At 38.2% G+C, this 25,339-nt stretch overlaps 1 protein-coding gene across 1 annotated transcript in view; it reads left to right on the top strand.

Annotated features, from left to right (window-relative positions):
- OLFM3 (olfactomedin 3) overlaps positions 1–23,864 on the top strand; it is a 50,290-nt gene extending 26,426 nt beyond the window's left edge. The window contains exons 2-6 of the mRNA XM_063407630.1: positions 10,781–10,927; positions 11,847–12,002; positions 14,597–14,816; positions 21,426–21,532; positions 22,521–23,864. Of these exons, the coding sequence (XP_063263700.1) occupies positions 10,781–10,927; positions 11,847–12,002; positions 14,597–14,816; positions 21,426–21,532; positions 22,521–23,198 (1,308 nt within the window). The 3' untranslated portion in view covers positions 23,199–23,864. The remainder of the gene's footprint in view (positions 1–10,780; positions 10,928–11,846; positions 12,003–14,596; positions 14,817–21,425; positions 21,533–22,520) is intronic.
- Positions 23,865–25,339: the final 1,475 nt, after the last annotated feature.

Here is a 25,339-nt window from a genome sequence, read left to right as displayed (position 1 = left end):
TTGTACATTAAGAATGAGAATTAATCCAGGAGGATTAATTCTGTATAATTCTGTATAAATTCTCATATCCAATCCATACCACCTTCAAAGGAAAGCAAAAGTGCAACAAATTCCAGAACCATCCAAAATTGCACCCTGCCATTCTGTGGATGCTCAGAGCATGACAAGGGATCCCAGAATTCTCTAAAAACATGCAGATTTCCAGCCCCTGTTAAAGGAAAAAGACTGTCTGCACAATCTTTAGTCATTATCTACTAAATAGATGTCTCCATAGATTTTAGAAAATATGCTCTTTCTCTCATTAGATCCATCATCATATCACACATTTGAGGGGAAAGCTTATGAGGTTTTATTGAGTACCTGATATAAATGTTATTGAAAATTAAAATGGCAGGAAATCAACAGAAGCAGCTTTTCTTTTCATGTCATTTAGTCCTTCCCCACCCATTTGTTTTTCCCAGCTGTTTCAATTAACTGCAGACTTTCCTAAAGCAGACTGCCCATCCTGCTTCCCGTTTCAGTCAATTCTCATAATGAACTAATTCTTCTGTGGAGACACTACTTTGTTATTCTGTACACTTGGGATTTGCTAATAGCAGGACACAAGAGAATAGGTGTGAAAAAAACATGAAAATGTTCTTTAATGGCTTCACTCAGAAGAAGCTCCCTGAAGCCTGGAAAATGAACAAGCAGACAGATAAGACCACTTCAGAAAGGTCACCTCAAGAGCATTGGTACAGAAGCATGTAATGGAAAACAGACGAAAAATCCCTTGCTCAATACTTCTCTAAGTGGGGACACCTGACTGCAGAATGTCACTGATGAGCTGTGAAAAGAGATTTTCCAGAAAAGGCACATACTTCTCAAGCTGCCCTTAAAAAAACCTGGATATTGCTACTCACAGGTGCACTGCAAAGCCACAGGGTTTTGCTGAACAAAAACAGAGTAAGATGAAGGCACAGTTCTCTAAATTCAGAGAATTGCAGCTGAACTGAGAGCACAAATCTGTGCTTTCTCTGTCCATCTGCAGCTCTATGAATGGTAATTGCCACTCCAGTTCTTTGCTTTGTGTATGCATTAACCTAATGTGAATAAATAATCATGCTCAGGAACATGACTAATGTACTGCCATTTTTAAACCAATGTACTGCTGACCGCAATATATCACAAGATAAAGAACTAAATACACTGTAGAACAACAGTGCAATGAGGGAAGCTTTGGCTTTTCTTCTTGAGCTTACTTTCTAAACCTAACCTGTCAAGGTACAAACTTACTGAGATTTAGGATTCCTGATTTTGCTCTGCTTCAAAAGAACCTAGTTTTGCCAGCTGAGCCATGAGTATGCAATCACTTCTACATAAAATGCAAGTTTTCAGATGTTTATGTGATAGCATTTACACAGGAACAGAATTTTGAATTGCAAGAAAATTTTAAAGTACTATTGTTTTTTACATATATTAAATACTCTGACATCAGGGTTAAGTGACTGCCGTTGAACTTCACTATTTCCTCTTTCTTACAATCAATATTTTCCCCTGGCCAGGAGGTAATTAGTTTTGGGGGTGGCTGGCTGGGTATATTTTCACATGTTGCTGACTCAGGATGTTTGCTGTGTTGCTATTCCTAGTACTAATGTTAATTACTTTTTACAGTACAGAGATCCTACTACCTCAGTTGTAATAAGATAATGTTGGTATGTATTCTCATTTTCAGTAGACTTAATATTATCAAAATGTAACAGGATCTCAAAGTGAAAGTAAATATCAGAGACTAGAAGAGCCTTCAGACTGTTTATTAAATAAGGGACTTAAATAATACCTTTAATAACCCTAGTAAGTTTTAATACAGTAATTGAATATTACAAGACTATCATACAATAACATTAACAACATTGAAATTGCTACAGGCTGACAGACTTCTATGTAAGATCAAAATATGGCATCTGAAGTTATTCTGTATAATGCTTCAGCTTTAATGACCTTAGAAGAGATTAACTAAAAGAGGAAGTTATCATGCTGTCAGAAATTTAGGGTAAATAGAATGGTGTTCAGATTTTAGAATTGCTGTTTCATTCTAGCTTTTGGTTCAGAAAATTAATTCACAGTAGTTAATCATAAACTAGAACTGTGAAATTGCAGCTTTATAAAAAAAAAAAAAAAAAAAACCAGGAAGCAACTGAAATAAAACACAGATCACAAAGTTTTGTTTATACTTCCTAACAGTATGAGAATAACTCTTCAGTTATTCTGTTGCTTCAGGTATATTTGTATATGTGACCTCAGATATGGTAGAAAAAATTTCTACTCTTTGCTTGCCATTTTTTTATTTACCCTATTATTTATGGTAAAATAGAGCTAAAATTACTTGAATATTTTATTTCCCTAACAAAACGGGGGTTTGAATACTTACACAGTTCTGGTAAAAACACAAACAAAATATGGTTTCATTGAGTATTTTCACTGTTCAGGACGGAAGCATTTTTTAGACTGTGTTCCCACACACATATTCTCTGGCAGCAATGCTCTGAAGCAATACTTGACAAATGGGTGCACAAAATGGGAAATAGCAGATACCCAGAACGTTGCCAGTTCCACAGAGCAGTGTCCCTGTGTGTGTAAGCACACCCGGGGCTGGCAGTGCATTTGCAGCAGCCCGGGGTGGATTTGCAGCCCTCGGAGGGTTTGGGGCTGCCCAGGGTGAGCCTCGCTGTGCACCCCTGGCTCCAGGCAGTGGAGCAGCTGCCCTGCAGCACCCAGGGGCTTCAGAGCCCCTGTGCAGCCACTGCAGATCTGCCCAGCACCGTGGGCATGCCAGCCTCTGGTAAAGATAAACTACATAACCAGCCAAGAGGGCTGCAGCATCCCCTCCTGCTGAGCTCTGTGGAGATGTATCCAGCAGCAGTGCATGGCAGCCAGCTTTCTCTTCCATGGTTAAACTGTGGGCAGAAGATAAAGTGCTGAACTGCATTCATGAATATTCTGTCACAAGAACCAAGGAGAATGTCATGTGTTAGGAATAACCATAATAACTCAACAAACAGCATTCTTTCCAGGAGCTGGAAAGAAATCAGAAATCAGTTTTAATCTGGGCATCAGAAAAGTCTATTATTGCCTTTTGAATGTATTTTGTCCAATGTTAAAATTCAGGAGGAGACCAATTACATTCTTCTGTGAAACAGCAAATGTTGAAGAGAAGAAAAAAAAATGTCAGAAGCTGCAATTTAGTGCAGTAAAACAAAATTCTATCATTACATTCAGGAAGTGTCTTGAAACTGAGGGAATTAGTGTGCTTATTAAACTTCTGAAAGAGGACATGAATTAAAAAAAGGTGATAAAACTGATGAATTAGAATATTTTTCTGTATTAGGTCTAGATAGGATGCTGAGACACTACAGAAGAATCCAATACTGGAAAATTATCCAACATTACCAAATGTTACCTAATCCATATCGGAAGTAATCAGTGGAGGTCCTTGGGAAATGGACAAATTGCCAATGAAATGTGACAGTTCAGCACAAAGCCACACTTCTGAGGTCAATCCGGGCACTTCAGTTTGCACATCTGTCCAGGACAGCTTTGAGCCCCTCTCCACAGAAACCCTGACTCAGGGAAAGGCTCAAATGCCTGCACCCTCTAAGCCCTTCACCAGGCTGAGCTAAAGGCCTGACTCGCCTCTCAGTCCCAAAACCACCACATCAAGGATGGATCTCAGGGACTCTCTGTACAGAGAAATGTACATAATGAGCACCATCAGGCAATCCAAGCTTTATAGATGAACTTTGTCTCCTGAAACACAGAAAGTACTCTGAGTAAAACACCTGTGATCTCATAGCATTCCTCAAATTTATGCACAACTTCTAGCAATGTTTTTCACAAAAGACATCACTCAGTTGTGGAACTCCCTGCAGGTGAATGTTGTGCCTCCTGAAAGTACAGATGACTTTAAAAATTACTTGATAAAAGCAGAAGAAAGCATCATGAACCCAAAGCTGCAAAGTCTGACCCAGTAAGTGTCATTTTGCTGGAACATTACCCAATGTACATTCCATTACTGCACCTCTGTTCTGTTCTCACCTTCCTTTTAAGCACCCACAGCTGACCATTATAGTCAAAGGAGCTAATGAATCAGGGAGACTGATCCAGTGCAGCTTTTTTTCACTGGGATGCTTTTCTTGTAAATCAAAAAAAATCGTGTTTTCTTGTTTCAGACATCAGCAACTCTCAGCTAAGTTTCAAAGGAATTCTAGTTCTCTGCAGAAAACAGCCCTTGTGTGTTAGTTTGTTCCAGGACTTTTAGAAAAAGTATGTGAAATAAGTCAAAAAGCAGGCAAACCAGAGTGTGCAGTCAGTATGCCACAGGTAAATAAAACTAAAATATACTTAGTATTTAATTCCTTTCATAGCTAGGTCTTTTAGTGCAACGTTTATATATAGACAGAAACCAGCAAAAAGCTTATTTTCCTGTGCAGAAGCTTTACATAAGCAAACTCATCCTTTCACTGTATTCAGATATTTCTTCAGTGAATTAAATTTTTGAGTATTTGAAACATTTCACAGCTCCCCTTATTGTGTAACTACCACAAGATACTTAATACACAGATTTTCTGTTATCTATTGCTGAGCAACTCCTTAAGTTTATGTAATAGTTCTCAATGGGTTTTTCAATTTCTTTTCTAAAAAATAAGTTTACATATGTTTTCCTTAAACTGCAGAGATTTATGGAAATCATTTTGAATGGATTTTGAAAGAGAAATGTCTAGCCTGAATTGGTGTACAAGCTCTGAGAACCTGAAAAACTCTTTGCAGGGTTACAGTAGCTTTAATCAATACATCCATGGTGACACACACCTATAAATATACATCTCTTCGGTTTCATTGCATGCAGGGTTCCTTCATAGAACTGCCAAAAGTCCTTAAGAAAAAGTAATTTACTTTTTTGAAGCAAATTCAGAAACTAAGTCCATAACTGCCCTGGGGAAAATGCAGTAGCCTGTCTCTCAGCAAACTTTATGCAAGTTTTCTCTTAAATAACTGCTCACTCAGCACTTCTTTCACAAATAATTCTTACAAAGTGAAACTGCCCTTATGGCACAGTGGTTTCTAGACTGTTTATTCTGCTTTTCTTCCCCCCCCCCCCCTCAATATATGAGTAAGGTAAATTGTTACAGAACCTGCAGCTCATTCTGCAGCACTAGGGAGCAGTAGATTTAACAGCAAAGCCCAAAGAAGTCTCAAAATGTGCAATCCCCAATTTATCTTCTGTTCACATCCAAGCACCAATGAAGACATAGTGAGTCTGCCAACCCTGGAAGTAATGCAATAACTCTTGGTAGAGAAACTTGTAAACTAACAAGAACACTGAGAAATGTGACTCTTCACAGCCTCAAGGTTCTTTTATGAACAATAAAGGTCTTAATAACAAGTTGTGCAAATAATGAAGTTTGTAATTTATGAGAGATCAGCAAATCACAGGGATCCAGAAAGGTTTCTGGTGTTTTGATGAGCAGGTTGACAGTTCTCCCCTTCCTCATGGACAAGTGAACCTTATTTACAAACAGACTTCAGCACATTTCTGCCAAAGCACTGATGAGAAGTGGGGGGTTATTTGTGCTCAGGCTTTTGCATTTCAGACAGGAACACACCGCTCTGCTTGGTCTGAACTAATTAAGGGCTAATTGACTGTCTAGCACCTATAAAGAGATAATTCACTCCCACTGGAAACTGCAATGACTGTTAGCATAGAAAGGATTGTTTATTTAGTGGTCAGCATAAGACAGTCATAAGTACTTGTTAGTAAGAGCAGAAAGAGGGCAGATGAGGATCTGAGTGTTTTTAATGGATGATCACATCGGGGTAGCTTGATCTCCTTTCATGCTGTGGATGTTGTGTGCTGCAGTCACGCCTCTCGCTGCCAGCCTGCCCGGGATGATAATCACTCACTATGAAAACTCATTAGCTCCACAGCAATGAGTCCTCCACTGCTGAAGCTTGGTGCTGTTCTTAGTACCATGGCAATGATCTCTAACTGGATGTCCCAAACTCTCCCTTCTCTGGTAGGACTAAATACCACCAGAATAACCACCTCAGATACTCTAGTAAGTAGCTGTTATATGTTGCAAGCCATCTTAATGCTGAATTAGTATTTAAGTGCCAGCAAAACTGTTAGCTTGTTGCCTCTTTGTGAATCTCTTTTTTAGCTACTAATCTTCCTAGCATCTCTTAATGCATGCTTCTTTTTGGGCATCTTAAAACTGCACACTGGTGAGCATGTTTTGGTCTTAGTATGAAAGGGAAGGTTTCAAAATAGTATCCTTAAATATGTAAGAACAAATGCCTTCATCTTCAGCATGAAATGCTAAAAAGAGTACAGCAGTGTCTTTTCGTTTGTCTAGACTGTTCTTCCTATCTTTACTGCTCCAGAAAAATGCATTGTGTTGTTTAGAAAAATGATATCTGGCAGTAGCTTTCTTTTTAAAAATTGGATAATGTTACCTAGTAACTATTCACTACAATATGCAAAGGGTCTGATTCCTTTCTACTTTTCTTTGTTGGAATACAGTTAAATAAATAGCTGTTGGAAACAAAATAAAATTGGTACTAGGAGGTTAGATACGGGGATTTTTAAAAGGCTGATAATGGGAATAATACAAATGACACAAATATCACTTTGTATCATTGATACTCACATACAGAAGCCTCAGTTAATAAAAACCTACAGGAAAGCTGTGAATAGCTATGAATTCATGAGAAGCCTAAAAAGTCAAGTAACACTTTAATTGTATGAGAGGTAACAGTGTCCTGGTATTCATATATTAAATTAGAACATCGTTTTCCTAAATGCTTAATACAACACTCTTGTCTGTGTATCATTTTGTGTAACTGCAATCAGATGTTTACATAATAGTAGGTTATGTAAAATATAAATTTAACTATTTGTATAGTAATTCACAATTCTCAAAACTCAGAATTTTGTAACTAAAAATTATGTATTTACTAACCAACATGTAATAATTGAATATATGCATGCAGAAAAAATACTACTGCAGAAAATCACTGTATTTAGTCTATAAATATCACTACTTCAAAATTAATTATGTTGTAAGAAAAATTCAGTTATCTTTTAGAGCAGCAAGATGAGAATGCAAAGAAATGTTCTATTTTATTTTCCTTAAACGTAATTTCGCCTCACCGAGTTACAGTATATATTGCTAGTTCTTGTGGCCGTATAAGTAGAAGTTCCTATCACATTTACATCCAAGTTTTAAGTTGCAACTGAGTAACTACAAGGTGCACAGTAGTTATTATGAGCTATATATATGTATATTTATACAAACGCAAATATATGTGTTTATACTGATATGTTCAGATTCCAAGTGGTACAAAACTGTCATGCTCCCTTTGGCTACAACAGCGCACTGCTGACAGAAATCCCTTCTAAATATTATTTCAAGAATCCTCTATTCACTCACTGAGTTGAGCTATATGCATACTTTTTGTTTTGATAAGGGTGGCAGTACTGCCAGCAGAGCTGGGAAAGTGATCAATAAAAACTTGATTAGCTGAGCTTGGCAACATCTGCCAAATAAAGCAAACATGAATTTTAATCATATAGGCTTCTTTTTGCACACAGCCAAGCACCACCAATCTGGTAACTTTCTTAAAACTTTAGATGTTGGTTGAGTCTTTATGCCCCAAGTGCTCAGTAATACCAGGGCTGTCACTGACTGATTTTTGGCTGCTGTCCAGAGTTCCCCACTAGCAGCTTCTCCAGTGAACTCTGCAGCATGAGCATTTCTCCAGAATTTCTCCCCTGGCACATACACAGCTCATAAATTGTGTATATTGTACAATGTAAAAAAAGAACAAAACCTCCCAATTTCCTCCCTTCAGCTGGAAGAAATGTACCAGGATGTGGGGTCAGGTGAAGGGCCTCCTCTTTTGAGCTCTGTTTCAGTACCAGGGTTGAAATTGCAAGACAAACCAGAAAATACTGTTTATGTTTAAGCAAACATCCTAAGTAAGGTACTGTCATTTGACTTCTCACTATAATAACAACAGAGGCAGCTGTAACAGTTTTATCAGAATATATACAAGTGCAAGTGCAAATATAAATCTTTCGGAAGTGAAATAAGTCTTTAAAACAAAAGCCTGCCATGGCAGTGGTTAATATTGGACTTTATAGGAACTCCCTTGTTTTCCCCAGATTTTCAAGAAAATGTATTGCTGTTATAGCAAAACTTTACTACTTTTGTTTTCCACTTGTCACTTCTTTTCTTGCTTGTTTACTAAGATGTGTCAGCAGTAAGCCTGTATTTGGAAAGTTGATGCAGTAGATTCTGTAAGGTTTTGAAGACTTCTAGCTCTTTGTCTGCACAGCAGTTTCTGCTTGAAGTAGGGATTAAATACCAAACCAAAACAATAACAGAAAAATAAGCAAAGTGCACCTTTGCACACATGCATGTTTTTCTCTGCCATCACTCACATTACCCATCCTAATTAATGAAGGAAGCCTAAAATTCCAAATAGAGGGAGTCACAGAAAAAGTCATAGAACAGTAGCCTAATTTTTGGTACTACATGGGTGCTTATTTATTCAAGGGCAGTCAATAAGCATGCTGTTGGTCAACCAGTCTCTTACTGTGAGAAATATTTTCCCAAACAGAAGTAACAATTTTAATCAGATGTTTTAGACACCTTAAGAGAATACCTACTAAGTTAATCATGAAAGTGTTTTTTATTTCCTTAGATAAAGCCTACAAAGATATTTACAACGTCTCTGGCATAAATAAGTACTTTTGGTAATTAGGACAGGATTAAACAGCTTTACTATGGACTGCATGATCCTAGTGTCTCATATATTGCCCACTGTAGAAAACTTACTTGAATCCAGTGAAAACAGTTTCCCTCAGTCTAAATATAGAAAGCATAAGGCTCAAATATAGTAATTTTTCATGAACTTATATTAGTTACTAAAGGAATTATAATCAGAAGCTCTGGGTTCCTGAACAAAAAATGCTGTTTCCTTGCTGTTGCATGACCACACCGTTTGGCCATAAGTTCTACAAACATGGAAACTACTGAGCTAAATGGAGCTTACACTTTTCAAGGGTTACAGCCTTGAAATGCTTCACTTGTTAAAGTTCGCAATTTTAGTAGCTTCTCAAAGCCAATTTAAATTGTCTCTGCAGGGAGACTCCGCACCCTCTCTGGTCAATCTGTTCCCGTGCATGGTCAGCTGCACAGTACAGAGGTTCTTCCTCATGCTCAGGTGGAGCTCCCTGTGCATCAGTTCCTGCCCATTGCCTCTTGTCCTGCTGCTCAGCACCCCTGAGCAGAGCCTGGTCCCTCTCTGACACCTCCCTGCAGATACAGACCCTGATGAGGTCCCCTGTCAGCCATCTCAAAGCTCAACAGGCCAGGCTCCCTCATCCCTTCAAGTCATCTACATTATAGCACTTTGGTTTTCCTTGCAAAACATGGTAATAACACAATTTTGACTTTTCTGTTAACTCTGCAGTATAACTTTACTGCCATTTTCAATGACTTGTTCAGAGGAGTCACTGTTGTGAAAAGCCTGTGCTCTTTTCTTACCTCAGTCCACAGAGACACTAGCACCTCCTCAGAGATGAGGAACTCTGCAACTCCTGCACGAAGCTGCCAGGAAAGCTTCAATATCAAAGCTTCCCAGTTTAAATAATCACTTTCTCTGCTGGCACTGAGTGTAATTTCATAATATAAATAGCAACTGATTCCAACTGTGTCCAAACCAAAATTACTTCAGTGATATCCATTAGCATCTGTACTATGAAATTCATCATCAAGTACAATATTAGGAGAAAATAAAGCACAACATTAACTTTAAATTACCATTTAAAAAGAAAGTTCAAAAACTGCTTCTTATATCTTGTATTAAGTTCCATCACCTTAATGCTTTCAATCATCTCATTATATTGTTTTCTGTCATTCCTACACTATTTCTGTACATCCCATTAAAGAGACACCAAATCCCAAACACAAACATTAAATGCAGTGCAGTGTTACCCTGCTCTGCAAACAAATGTGGTTTAGGGTTGTTTTTTTCCTTTCTTTCTCACTCATGGTTGCTGTAAAAAAATAACAGGTTAGGAATTTCCAGATTTCTGCTGTCCAGTGAAGGATATGCAGTGTCTTATTTGCCCTGGCTTGCTTGCCATGAGCCCCATGCCCCTGGCCTAAGCAGACACTTTTCCACCCGCCCTGAGCAAGCCCCTGTTCCTGGCTCAGTGCAGTGGAAGCTGTGGAGAGCAGTTCCTGTGAGGTGCAGCTTCAAGAGCAACCCTGTCCCCCACATGTGAACTGCTGCTGAGCCTATTCCCACCCGTGAGTCACACACTGTGCTCCCCCAGGCTCAGGTGTTTGTTCTTTCCTGTCTTTGTTGTTGCTGTTAGTCTAAAGTAAAAGTCATCCCGGTTGAAAGGACATGTTTGTTCTCTGCTGATGAAAAAACTGCAACATCCCTTTGCAAAGAATTAAATCACCAGGTTTGTGCTGAATCACGAGCAGAGCACCGTTCTCATCTGCCCTGGAAACTGTGTGCTAAACTTCTAGAGAACTATTGCAAAGGTGTCAGACAGGGCAAAACTGGGAAACTACCAACTCATTAGTTAAGAGTAATAACTGTTGACTAGTAGGAACCCCATTGCAGACATGTACTGCAAAAATAAAAATATTCTGCTGCAGTGGTTTGTTCAATCAATGAAAAATCAATTCAGTTCCTTTGATTTATTATTTTGTTGTTACAGACTCAGATTAGCCCCAAGGAAGGGTGGCAAGTTTACAGTTCAGCCCAGGATCCTGATGGCCGATGCATTTGCACTGTTGTTGCACCTGAACAAAACCTATGTTCAAGAGATGCCAAAAGCAGGCAACTCAGACAGCTACTAGAGAAGGTAAGTCTTCCCAAAAAATTCCTCCTCTTGGTCATTAAACTTCCCATTGAAATCTACTGTTTTCTCTCTCAATTAATACATAATGAACTAATGAAGAGTTACCTGATAAAAATCGTTCTTTAGGGTTTATCCTCTACCTATGTTCTCATCTCTGGTTGCTAATTTATCTGTTTTCCTTACATCACACCTTTCCCAACCCAAGTTTAATCTTCTCTCTTAGTCACTCCTCCCAAATTCTTTCTTACATAAAACAGGACAGATTTTTCTGTGTAAAACCAGTTACCAATCCCACCTCAAACTAGCTTGGTAACAGAAGTTACTTTAGCATTCACTACTTTTCATCTTAAAAAAAAAATTGTGGTTTTATACCACTGAGAAAATTGGATAAAATTTCTAATTTTACATTTACTGACAGAATTATGAGGAAACACCTCTGTGGCGATTGACACGCCCCAGCTTATCTCTGGGTAGTCTTATGAATGCCTTACATTGAATGATTCTATAAATGCCTACTAACAATGAAAGTCACGCTCCTCGTACTGACCAAAATCTCCAAATTTCAGTCCTGTCCCTCCCAAAGTGCCTGGAAGGAAATATATGCTATATAAGCAGCCTCTGAACCACAGTCACATTTACTACAGGTCTCCAAGTAGACTCTATTGCCTGACAGTGAAAATGATGCTTGAAGGATCTCTCTCTCTCTCTCTCTTTACCTCTGAGTAGTCCAAACAATTTATGGCTTCAAGGTCTTGCCCTGTTCCCCAGTATTTGTACTGTCACACAGTTACGGAATGTAGAACTGTACTGTGGTAGAAATGACTCACAACTAATGGACAGAAGTGCCTTTCATTGCCCGGCATTTAACCAGGAAAAAAAGCGAAGCAACAAAAAGTGCATTTAGATTGTTCTTCTTCAACAGGTTCAGAATATGTCCCAATCTATTGAAGTTTTAAATCTACGGACTCAGAGGGATTTCCAGTATGTTTTAAAAATGGAAACACAGATGAAAGGGCTGAAGGCCAAGTTTCGGCAGATTGAGGATGATCGGAAGACGTTAATGACAAAGCACTTTCAGGTAGTTCCATTTTCACAGTAACTTTCAAGCCTGCTGGGAAAAACCTTCTAAGTAGCAATGCATGGACGGCTGAGGTCTCAGCTTGAAATGCTCCTACAAGAGCACCATTTAAAAGAAAAGCATAATAAATCTTCCTTTATGATGATAATCTTCTGCTCTGTTCAATTTAATTGTAATAGGGAGGAACTATTAATTATTAAGTCATCAGAGAAATGTCACTATAAACAGATTCCTGTTCTTTCTGTATCAATGTGCATGTCATACTGAGAAATTTATATTATTTCAAGCACCAATGCTAAAGGGGGAGATCCAGTGGAATTCACAGCAAACAAGTTGAGTTCTGCACTCATAGTGTTGCATGACATTTACTGCAGTTGAAGGGAAGAAAGGCTATAATAAATCAGTTTATTGTATTTTTTATCCAGTTCAATTAAGATCTAATTTCATGTCTGAAGGTCTGCTGTTTTGAATTTGGGATGGGGAGGAGGGCAATCACTCCCAGTCACATCTGTGTGATTAAAAAAAGCCTTCCACTGAATTTTAATGACAACAAAAACCACCAACCAATCCTTTTGTGTGGAAAAAGGGTTTTGGAGATGTTATAAGTAGCATTGTGTATTCTGAAAAAGCTACCTGAAATACTCTTCAGGAGAAAAATATTTCAAGAGCATATTTAAGTTCTTTAAATATTAAGTCCGATAAATTGATCTTTCAAGACTGTGAGACCACAAAATATGTTCTAGAAAATACATTCTGAGGATTACATTATGTTAAGCAAATATATATTTTTGAAGTGTTTCTGAAAGCTCACATAAAAGGAACCTAATTTTCCAATTGGTGCTAGAGTTAGATACCTCAATAATTACATAGCCAAGAGGTCTAAGGGTGTTTTCCATACCCACTGAATATCAAATGAGTCTTAATAACATCAGGAATTAAGTACACTAATGATCTGACTACTAAGCTTTATAAATTATGTCATTGTTCTTGGTTTAGAGCTGTTTTAGCACAAACTCCCAAGTTTTTGGTTAACAAGAAACATCTTCACCTTTTTTTCATTTTATCCCTTATTGCTACAATAACAACACATTTGCATAATTCCATTATATATCCTATATCCTCATTTTAGTTCTCCTAGGGAACAGCATATCAAAATTTGAATGTCTGATACAGAATGTCAGAGATAGAAGAATACTCCAGTGCTCTAACCTTTTAAATATTCAATATTTCTATTGGCCAGTCATTTACCTTCAGTTTGACAGTTTGCCAGGAGTATAAAACAGAGTTCCAGCCAATCCAGTTATAAAACAATTTAAAAGGTCAACATAATACAATATGCTGTTCTGAAATTTAGTCTACTAAAATTCCAGTGCTTTATCTTTCCTGAGACAAAGAAATCATGTTATGTTATCAGGATATAACATAACTGGTCATATCAACAGCCACAAAGTGCCAGAACACATCTACCTCCTATCTGTGTTGCAATAGAAATTAGTTCTTGTACCACTCAACGCAGCAACAAGTTCTGCAGTGTCAGCAGAAGCCAATTTTTTTTTTTAAATCATGAAAATAGCAGAATCAATTTTATATGATTTCCTGAAGTGAGATATTCTAAATCTGTGTTTTCATGTTGACCAGAACTAAGGAGTACAAATGTGGTCCAGATCACACTTGAGCATATAGCCAGTCCACACTTCACTTTATGCCAGGCAGGAGGTACATGATTGCCACAAAAAGTTACAGCAAGTTTGCTCAGATATGATACATCATCTGGCATAAATCCTACCAGGAATACATTACCTTCACTAATTTAAATACATTTTATCTTCTTGAGTTTTTACAAGCTTTGCATTTTTCCAGTTACAGCTGGCCTGTGGTTTTTGGCCATTCACTGTCCCACAGAACTGAAGCCTAAGTTCATAATTTCAAGTAACTAAAGCAACTAAAACTATGGTTTCTGGAGTTATTCTTTCTCTGTCACAAAGCCTACTTCTATTGTCATCAAAGAAATTCCATTTTACAGGCATGAAGTAGGTTTAGGTTAAGGTTTTAATAAAAACAGCCAAATAAAAATAGTTTTAACTGTAAACAAAAGGACTTCACTTCTTTGTGCCCATTTTGGTAACTCTGCTGCCATAATGTAATTTGAAGACTCTTTGAGAATGGAATCAACAGAAGTAATACTCTGAAATCCATATATAATGACATATCTGCTATGTTTCAATAAAGCAAAATCTTTTGACTGCAAGGATTCTTCGAGGTTTTCTACAGAATAGTAACAAAAAACAAATTGGTTTAAATTAAGTAAAGGCCTTATTATTAGTGCTTTTAAAAGACTAATTAAGAAATGAAAGATGGGCAACCAATATATGCTACAGATTAAGATAAATTCTCAAATCTACTGCTTGCTACCATGCAAGCTTGAAGTCTGAGGTGTCTGAGACTGTCACAGTAGACTAATAATAGATCTGTAACTAAAATAAATAATCATTTTCAAGTTGTTTTAATAATCAGGCATAAATATTACATTAAAGGAAATTAGGAGATTGAACTCCTTTAAACTTCTCTAATGCACATATGATTGTCTTTAACAGGAGTTGAAAGAAAAGATGGATGAGCTCCTGCCACTGATTCCAGTTCTGGAACAATACAAAACTGATGCCAAGTTGATCACACAGTTCAAGGAGGAAATTCGGAATCTGTCTACTGTGCTCACTGGGATTCAGGAAGAAATTGGTGCTTATGACTATGAGGAACTACACCAGCGTGTAGTCAATTTAGAAACCAGGCTCCGTGACTGCATGAAAAAGCTCAGTAAGTTAATAAGTTCATGGCAGATTTGGGCTCTTGGCTGTGCATTTTTAGTTGTCTCTCTTTAGAAAGATCAAGGTTTGGGGAAAGGGAGGATGTGTTTGTTTCTTTGATGAAAGACTGAATTATATTTTGATCTGTGCTACCATAATAAAAGACAAGAGTAATTCAACCTAAGGTCAGTTATATCATTCTAAGTACATGACATAATGTACTGCTTTACTGTATACAGAAGGAATTAGATTAAAAATATAGCAGATAGCAAATTCAAAATCTGAGGCGTAAACCACTTGGAGAGTTACAAATATTCTTTTATAAAAGCTCAGACACAACTATTAGAGTTATCGTTTAATGTGAAAAAAAAATAGTGAAAAGTATATTGGAATCAGTTTTGAGATGTCCACATCATAACCCCAGCATCCCGCTGTCTCACTGAGGCCACTCTGACTGTAATGTCTGTAGCCTGTGATGTTAGTATTAGTGAGATCTCCCCTTCTCCAATTCTCATTACAATCTAACCAAACTTCACATCTAACTTCAAGGCACCAAAGCATGATTTCTGCAGGGTGCACAGCAGCAATCCACTGCTGCTGCTGCACCAGGTTTACCTCAGGCCACATCTACCTTGCCTGCTCCCATGCTGCCTTTAGTTAGAAGTCAAACATTGGGCATTTTTGAAAATCAGCACTAGCTCAGTACCAGCTACTAAAACTAAGGCCCTGAAGGATGAATATCAAGTGCCAGCCTCAACTTCCATTAGGGATAGGGAACCTGCTTTACAAACACAATGCAGTCTCCCCTCTTCCCAGTCTATCCAGGCATTTGGAGATTTCTGAATGGATCACTATTGCAACCTGGATAACTATAGCAAACAATCCAGCCCCTTCATGAGAAATAAACACTTTGCAGTTTAACACTGAACATGAATAAACTTGAAATTTCAAGGTTTAGGCCTGTGATCAGTGTCTCAGTTATCAAGTGTGGGATGTTTACTTTTAAATGCTACCCAGGACATTAAATATCTCCTTAACTGGATAAGCAGAGCATCCTTATTTTTGTGACGCAGTAGAATGAGAAAAATCTAGGTTAAGTTAGCCTCTTAAATAATTTATTTCTTTATTTTATTCTGGAAATAGCACAGTGATGATGTGCTAAAATATATGAAAGACTTCTTCAAAGAAATTTCTTATGATCCTATTTTCCCTCAGTACACACACATAATAGAACATTACTGCATTGACAGAAGGCAGTCAGGAGAAAACAGCTGTGGTGCAATACTGCAGCAAACAAGAAAATTCCTATGAATAAACAGTATTTTCTGATAGTGAGTGTTCCAGTAAGTAATTAGATACCAAAAATCATCAGTTTAACAAGTATCTTGTTTTTCTTTGATTTTACAGCATGGTGTAACAACAGTTAGTGAAACAATGACAGTGTGAGACATATTTTGTACAACAGAATTACTAGGTGGATTGACATCCTATCTATCCTGATTCATGCAACACATTCTAATCTCTTGATGTACCTAATGGAAAAAAAATAAAATTATGTCTATTAGCAGAGAAAAATTTTTGTATAAAATAAATTTTTAAGCATACCCATTATCAAAAGGGAGTGGACCTTCTCAAGATGTAACACAGATTCATTCATCCTTATTGGCATTATTCCCTGGTCTTAAAAGCTTAAATGCCTTTTATGATCCCCTACTAATGGACTGGCTGTTTTCCTGGCCTATCCCTGTGTGCCTTTTGAAGTACAAGCAGCCTCAGTTGGCTTCCTGTAACTGCAGAGAGCTGGGGCTGTGTGCTCAGATCAAAGAGCAAGAGGGGAAGGAGCTCTCATGCCAGCACCTGCTTTGTGGCCACACTGGCCACGCTGAGATGACCCAGCTGTGCCTGTCCATGCCAGCCTGAGAGCCAGAAGCCAATGGCCCCAGTGTGCCACAGGACCTGGCTTCAGTCTTCACAGATTTTGTTGCATTCCACAATACAGTTTTCTAATCAGTGTATGCAATAGCTATTCTCTATTCTTCCCCCTAGCAGGTGTTTTTCAGCAGTATAATGCATTATTTATATTGTCCTGGCCACTTGAAAGGGTTCTCCCATCTGCACTGGCAACACTTTCAACACTCGTTACAGTACACTAAGCAGTTATCTTACTTTCACTGAAGTTTAATGATGACCACAACAGTTGTGATGGCTGAATGTTGCTCCTTCTCTTTGGAATAAGAGAAAATTCCAGATGAAGCTGCTGGAAAAATCAATTGACAAAACTTTTAAAGGGTGTATACAACTAAACACATAGGAATAGAGTGCATGTGATTACACACACCCCAAATTCACATGTAATTATGCACTAATGAGTCCTTTGCTGATAGTCGGGTAAGTCATGGGTGTTTATAGGAGAATACAGGTTGCACGGTATGCTTGGAGCCCTCCTGTTCTTGTCATGACATGGTTATGAAATTGGAATAAAACTTACATGGGTAGCATTCATAGAAGCTAATACTCTGTCATATATTTAGAGTAGATAAATATTGGATTCATGTCTAGCTACATCTGATCATAATGTAGACTGTGAACTATATTTTACAGTAACATTTTTTGTTAGAAATTCAAAGGTAAAGTATTCTATGTATCCAAAGAATTTCTGTTACATCAGTGGCAGAGGAGCTATTAGTGCAGGCATGAGACTATTACTATTGATTGCAGTGGTATTTCTATTTCCAAAGCATCCTTCCCTTTGGGATTTCAAGAACTTTACAAATATCATTTAGTATAAAACTGGGCAGTAGAGATACAGATTCTTACCCCTATTTTGTAGATGAAGGAACAGGCAGCCCAAAAGTATAAATGAATTTTCCGAAGACTACACAGCAAGTCATGGCACCCATGCAGAAAAATCCAGGGCCTTCCTCTCAGCAAACTCTAATAACTATGTTATAGTGCTTCCTGGATTCATATTATGCAGGAAAACAGAGTTACATTCATTAAGAACTAATTCTCCATTCCCTCATATGTTACGACAAATTTGACCATAAGCAGAAAAAGGCAAGCAGTAAAACACTTATAATTCATTTGTGCAAGTGCCAAAAAGACACCACGTCATTTTCCCCTATTTAGTACCTAAAAAAAAAAAAAAAAAAAAAAAAAAAAAAATTCACATTATATGTGTCTCTGTTCTATTTCTCTACATACAAAATGAGCTAAAGAAATGCCTCAACTAGAAGCTAATTGGAATTTTCATTCATTTCAAAATCCCAGACTTTTCACAAGAGAAATATTTTAGGTAAATGATCCTGCCTTCAATATGTTAGTATTACCATTCCCTAGCAAAAAAAACCCTCAGCATGCAAGATCAACTTTAATACAGCCACCCAAACAATTAAAAAGTTCATTCTGCAGCTGGAAATACAGACAGGGATTAGATCAATACTCTTAAGTAGACAAGAAGAAGTTGTTACCGCTTTGGTGGAGGAGTAAGGAAAACTTCTTGGACTGAAAGCAAAGTTGGAAGTGCTTAAAACCAAGAGAAAACTCACCTTGTGTCAATGAGCTGTGAAACATGACTTCTGCAAAAGTTACTTGTGCAGCCTTAAGCAGTTTAGAACAGCATCAGCTGATTCAAGTTGACCATTCAGCCACGACTTGCTTTGGGGCCTTGTCCTTTCAAGCAGTACTTTCTGAACTAAGAGAACTTTCTGATTGGTTTGAGTTCTTTCACTTGCTCATCAAACCCATCCTAAGGATCTCTCAGCTATGAGGAGGCTGGGATGGCAAGTAGAGGTGGGCTCTGACAGCTCTGCTGCTCCCTTTTTACTGTCCATGCTGTCAGCAGACCTCAGGAACGGCTGGGGTTTACAGAAGCAGCTTGCTGATGGCATGTGAATTGTTACTACAATGGGAATGACTTATCATATGTGGAAAAAATACTTGTAGTATTCCTTAGATTTAAATACCAGTTCCACCAAGTTATATCATAAAATAAACAGATCTATGGGTTTCTATTTAATGAGAAAGGAAAAGCAAAATGGGACCTACTACAGGGCAGGAGGGAAAAAAAATCCTCATTCTTCATAGAAAGTGCTCTGTTTTGTTATGCCAGAAAGGGAACCTTTGTCACTTCTTCAGTCAGCTGCCCCTCAGCTACACAGCAGCTCTCCTAAGAGTCTCCTTTCTTGATCACTGCATGCTGTCTGGGAATAAAAATTTGATCAGAAATATACCCTGACTCAAACTGCTGATCATTTAGCAGCTGAAGTACAATGTCATCTCTTTTCGCATTGAACACAATCTCGACACATTTTGAAAGATCATTCTCTAAAAACATCTATCTCCTGTGACACAGGTACCCAGCTCAGTTCATGTAGTTTAAACTAAATGAAGGCTGAAGAGGTTCATTAATTATGAACAATGTGTAACTAACTCTAATCAGTGAGCTATACGTTCAGGGTAAGCACAACGCAACAGAGGAACCACAACATTGACGCCTAAGCATACAGATGTCTGAATGTTTCTCTAAGCTCCGGGTGCTCCTCACACACAGCCCCGGAGCTGTGTGCACACCCACAGGGGCTCCAAACACCGCCTCTCCTCCCCTGTCCCACGGCAGCTCCTGAGCCTGCTGTGTGCCAGCACCGTGCGGGCTCCAACACCGCCTCTCCTCCCCTGTCCTGCTGCAGCTCCGGAGCCTGCTGTGTGCCAGCGCCGTGCCCTGGCACCGCTCACCCGCCTGCAGCGCCCACACTCCTGCCCTGCCTGGCCACCCCACACACAGGGTGGCTCTGGGAGCCCTCACACCTCTGCCAGGGGCTCTTCCATACATTCTGCCCATTCAGAAGCAGAATTTTACAACTCATTATGAGTCCACTTTTAGCCTCCCGGATTTCTTTTTTTTGCATAGAAGAAACAGTTCTTCAGATATTAAATTCTTTTTATGCTGTCCCACTAATTGCCGTATGGTGTTATAAAGGCACGAAATAGTATTAGCATACCTTATAACTCATGCATTCACTTTGTTTTAATTATCCTAGAAACCAAAAGTTCAGGAGTAATTGTTATTCTGATTTCTTTCTGCTTATTAGTTTTCTGATAACTCGTTCCAAATTAATTATTCAAACTCAAACCTTCAGCAGGGTTATCTCTTGCCCATTTCTGAGGCTATTTACTAACAGATCACCTAAAAATAAAAACCTTCACCTTGATAGGCTATAGTCCTCTACCTTTCAAGCTAATAGCAATTCATGCTGTAGAAAAAGAGCACTCAGCACACAATGCTAGCAGCCTACCTACAAAAAAAATCCAAAAAGAAAAATTACATCCTATCATAACCAAGTGTTGAAAAACTTGTAAGATTCTTTAAAATGGGAAATTACAAAAATATCCTGAACATACTGCATGCATAGACTGAGATATGTCTATTAGTAATGTCTCTTAATTAACCCAGAAAATAGACACAGCCTATTGCTCATTGAGGTCTCAGTATGCATTCAGTTATCTTCATTCCCAAAGTGTCCCACTTCCCTGGCTGTGAACAACAACTACCCAAGCAGCCTCTGAGTTTTCACCACAGCATTAACCCCATTCTAAGTGACCAAAATAGGCTGGCATAATGCATTCCTTTCCAGTTACAGAGTATAAAATTCAGGCTTGATGTGACCCTCTCTTTTAAGCTGAATAAATTCACTCTCGACACCAGATACCATTTGTTTTCCACATTTCCTAGATAGATACAGTTATCAGTACAGCATATCCAAGTAGCACAAATAAGCACTTATTTTTAAATTCAAAAATGGTTTCACTTCTTTTTACATTCTTTTATTTAAAAACATGCTATTTGACCTAATTATGTGCACACCGCTGTGTGATATTAAATCTTGGTAAACACATGAATTCCACTGGGAGCTTGTTGCTACGAGATATCTTATTAATGTCCCCTAAAATATAGATTTTTGAGTTGTTAGGAAGGTCAGCATCTGAGATGGTATCGACTTCCATTATTTCCTCCCAGACAGTCAAATGGATTAGAAGCCAACCAATACAGCCAAGCTTGCTAAATAATTCTCATACTTTCTTCAGGCAGCCTCCAGCACAGAAAGAGCCATGTGTATAAGCAGGGGGCAGTTGGGCACAAGCTTGGAGTACAGCAGTGTTGTGTGTACAAACTCATTTTTGTGTCTGCCCTTAACCTCCTTGTTACCCTGGTCAATGGAAAACTGAAACATCTGTCAATCCCTGCTTTGTCCTGAACTTTCCGAGGGCAAAAGTGGGGAGTGGAATTATGTCTTCATTTCATTTATTATTAAACGTTCTTCACTTAGAGTGAAAGTTTAGAAGGTGTTTTACCAGTTATATTTTAGCTTATGCCCAAAGACCATAACTGTACTTCAAAAGATGTAAATACAAAAATATATACCAATAATTTTTAATGTATATTTCTGCATATTTATATTACTCTTCAATAGGGAAATGTTACTCCAGTGAAGGTGACAATCAATCTTCAACATAAGCCTGAATCCCTTGGAGCCACCATGTAGTTTGGAGCATTTGGTCTTGTGCTCCAACTGATGTCAAGGAAAGTTGTGCATTAATGCTTTTGTTTTTTTCATTTCAGCATGTGGCAAATTGATGAAAATTACAGGCCCCATTACAGTGAAGATTTCTGGAACCCGATTTGGAGCCTGGATGACGGATCCACTGGCGTCAGAGAAAAATAACCGAGTATGTTAAGGCACTGTCCTTGTGTCCTGGAGTCCTACTTGCTTTGTTTTAATCTTTTAAAAGATATTTTCCCCTAGGAAGTTACATTCCCAAGCATGTTTTTCTACTTCAATCATTTTCACACTCAAACATCTCTAGAGGAAAAGCAACAGTATTTTTGGAAAATATCCAAAGACAAAAGTTACCTGAGCGCTTTTGTGCCCTTTCCTTCAACTTATTCAGGATGGACAAACATCTACCAGAACTGACAACCAATTTTTTTCCTTCCTAACATATTTAATTGTGTTTAGGTCTTTTAAGAACCAGAGTAATCTAAAGCAAACATCAACATTTTAGCCCAAGAGTGGGAGTCATAGTGCAGCACAGTTAAAATTGGCAGGATTAGGCTCCATGTAGGCTCTAGTCAGATCATTTGCTCCATCACATCAAAGTTATGTTATTATTTTGCTGTTTGAATCTCAAATTGGCTACATTTTTGAGAAGCTCTCTCCATCAAAGGGCTTTGCTATTTCATTGCTATTGTTTTTGTTGCCTTTACTAAGAAAAGACATTTTTCTTTGAATAAAGAATCAGCTGAAAAAAATTTAACCACATTCATTCCTAAACATAAATTCAAGTTTATCTCACATGCCATTTCCCATCTTTCTCTTAGATTATTAGTCTCTAGAAATATCTTTAAGCAAGCACCATATAGCAGAGGCCTGAACACTGAATAATCCAGAATTAAATTTCTCTGAAAATGCAGACTCTAGTTAGTAACAGTTGTGTTGAGAGTTCACGTGTAAAGGTAAGTTTGACTCAGAAATTCAAGAGTTCCTCCTGCTTTTGTAACACGAAGGAATGTGGGCAATATTGCACTTTGGTAGCCTGCTGCACATCTAAAACTTGTTTTCCTCCTGTTTCTGCACTGTCTCCATCATGCCACATCATGATTACGTACCACACACTGTGTTTGAGATGTTCACTCCCAGTCTTTTTTTCTTTCCAGGTCTGGTACATGGACAGTTACACTAACAATAAAATTGTCCGTGAATACAAATCAATCGCAGACTTCGTCAGTGGGGCCGAGTCAAGGACATACAACCTTCCATTCAAATGGGCAGGAACCAACCACGTTGTCTACAACGGCTCCCTCTATTTCAACAAGTACCAGAGCAACATCATCATCAAGTACAGCTTTGACACGGGGCGGGTGCTGGCGCAGCGCAGCCTGGAGTACGCCGGCTTCCACAACGTCTACCCTTACACCTGGGGGGGCTTCTCCGACATCGACCTGATGGCAGACGAGATTGGGCTGTGGGCTGTCTATGCCACCAACCAGAACGCAGGCAACATTGTCATCAGCCAGCTCAACCAGGATACCCTGGAGGTGCTGAAGAGCTGGAGCACGGGCTACCCAAAGAGAAGCGCTGGAGAGTCCTTCATGATCTGTGGCACCTTGTATGTCACTAACTCGCACTTAACAGGAGCCAAGGTCTACTACTCCTACTCCACAAAAACCTCCACTTACGAGTACACAGACATTCCTTTCCATAATCAGTATTTTCATATATCCATGCTTGACTACAATGCAAGAGATAGAGCTCTCTATGCCTGGAATAATGGACATCAAGTCCTGTTTAACGTCACCCTTTTCCACATCATTAAAACTGAGGATGACACATAATTTTCTTTCCCTTACTTCCCTCCCTCAAAGCAGTCTCATTTGTGATTAACTCTAAAAGCATCCATCTCTCTCAGTTCCTTTTAATTTACATTTATTTCTTCATTAAACAAAAGCAACATTTTCTACTATGTAATGCATTTCAACTATGGCTGAACCTGTCAAAAATGACCTGTCAGAAATAAAAAGCATCTTAACTCATGATTCTGCAAGGTCTGTCAAGACCTTGTCTTGAAAAGCACTAAAGAGGATTTAAATGGCTAAAGACAGTTTTTAAAAGATTATGATCTGCCTTATTTTAGAGTCAGAGACTAATGGTGGCTTAAATGCATGAATGTCTTTTTTTACCTCATTTTTTGTTTTAATATATTGCTTAACTTCAGGAAACACTTTGGTAGTGTCAGACACATGTTGCACATTGTATTTTTTTATTTATTTCAAAAGAAAGATTTAGGAATTTAATTTACTTAGACAAGGAGTATGATTCATTTTGCCATCATCCAATTTCAGATGTGGTGCTGTACAGTATGTTTTTAAATCTCTTGCAAACATTTTATCAACAGTATGTATTTCTACCATTGTAACCACCATTGTGCAATTGTATCTCTTCACTTATGTGAAAGTAAACTAAGTACTATTTTTTATAAAATATATTGAAGCTTAATTGCAGTTCTGCCTACGAGTCAATTGAAAGTGGTAAAAATCTGATAAAAGGTTGTTATTTCTAAGACCAGTAGCTTCTCAGATGCATGATTGCTATTCTCAGCTTTTCTTCCTAGATCCCCTCTTCACCAGCAGAGCTAACTGGCACACTTGCAACTTTAAAGCTTCGTACCATTTCCAGCTTTAGAATTCTTTGCTCTGCATTTTTTATCTCCTGCTGCTGGCTTCTCTCTCTCTCTCAGTCTTTTTCTCCTGCTTCTTCCACCATTTGACTGCCCTTGTTTATGCTGATCCCTTTGGAAGGCAGAAGCTGGAAGGAGCTGCTGCCCACCAGCTGAGAGTAGGAGTGTGTCCCGTGTTTGTGCTGCTCTGGGGCACTGGGGAGCAGTGCTAAAAGCCAAGTTGCTCTCCATCTGCTTGTCTTACTCATAATAGGAGAACATTTATCTGTCGACAGAACTCTTCTCTGGGATGACAGTAATCACAGAAAATACACCAGGGTAGGTGCAAGGCCCTGACAATCAGTATGGCTCCTGGTATTCACCACGAATCTTGTTAGGCAACAATATTGAGGCCAAGTTCTTGTAAAGAGGTTTGGAGCTTGCTAGCAGTAGAGCTGCCCACCCAAACTGATGCCTTCAAGAAACAAATATTTCTGAAAGCTGTGTGGGTTGCTGTACTATCTCATTGGAAACTGGGAGGCAGGGGGAGCTGTGCATAATTGAGAAAAAAAATATATCTCTTTTGGCAAAAATAGAAAGAAAGTAACATTAAGCAGTAGTAATCTGTCTTTTTTATTAGATGGGCTCTAACATAATGGAATAAAACAGGTATCTGAAAAAATCTGTGAAAGCTGTGTTCCTCACACTATCTGAGTTTTTATTTTTTTATAGCCTTTAAAATTGAAAAGCCACACATTTTATTTGCTGGTTCTTCTAATGTACCAGCTGAGACCACCCAAAGTCTCATTAATGTTTTCATTATTATAAATATGTGTGTCTATATATGTTTACAAAGATGCTTTATAATACAAGCCCATGTGAAGCTGAACAAATTGCCTTATTTTTCATACCAGTTGCAAAACAAAAAAATGCTAATAATGTTTTCAAGAACTGATAAAGGAGCCAAAAAAAAAACCAAAAGACAAACAACAAATTACATAACATGACCAGAGAAAAGTTACTTTCTTGCTCCCATCTCCCCTCTTCTGTCTAAAAGAAATGGTAGCTATTACCCCATACAACCAGTTACACAGAATTTGGACAGACTCAATTCAGCTAAATAGACAAATTAAATCACTTCCCTCCTGTAACCAACTTTCCTGTACTGACAATGAAACTTCCTCTGTGACATGTGAAAATGTATATGACTACTCATTAAAAAAGATATTTTATGTCATACAGGGATGTTATATGAAAATGGAGTATGTTCAGATTTTTATCAAAAGCCATAAAACAAACCTCAACCCTTCCCCTGTGCAG

The sequence above is a fragment of the Prinia subflava genome, chromosome 10 (genome assembly GCF_021018805.1).
Source record: "Prinia subflava isolate CZ2003 ecotype Zambia chromosome 10, Cam_Psub_1.2, whole genome shotgun sequence".
NCBI classification, from domain to species: Eukaryota; Metazoa; Chordata; class Aves; order Passeriformes; family Cisticolidae; genus Prinia; species Prinia subflava.
The sequence above is the reverse complement of the archived record's forward strand: the minus strand, read 5'-3'. Positions and strand labels throughout refer to the sequence as shown.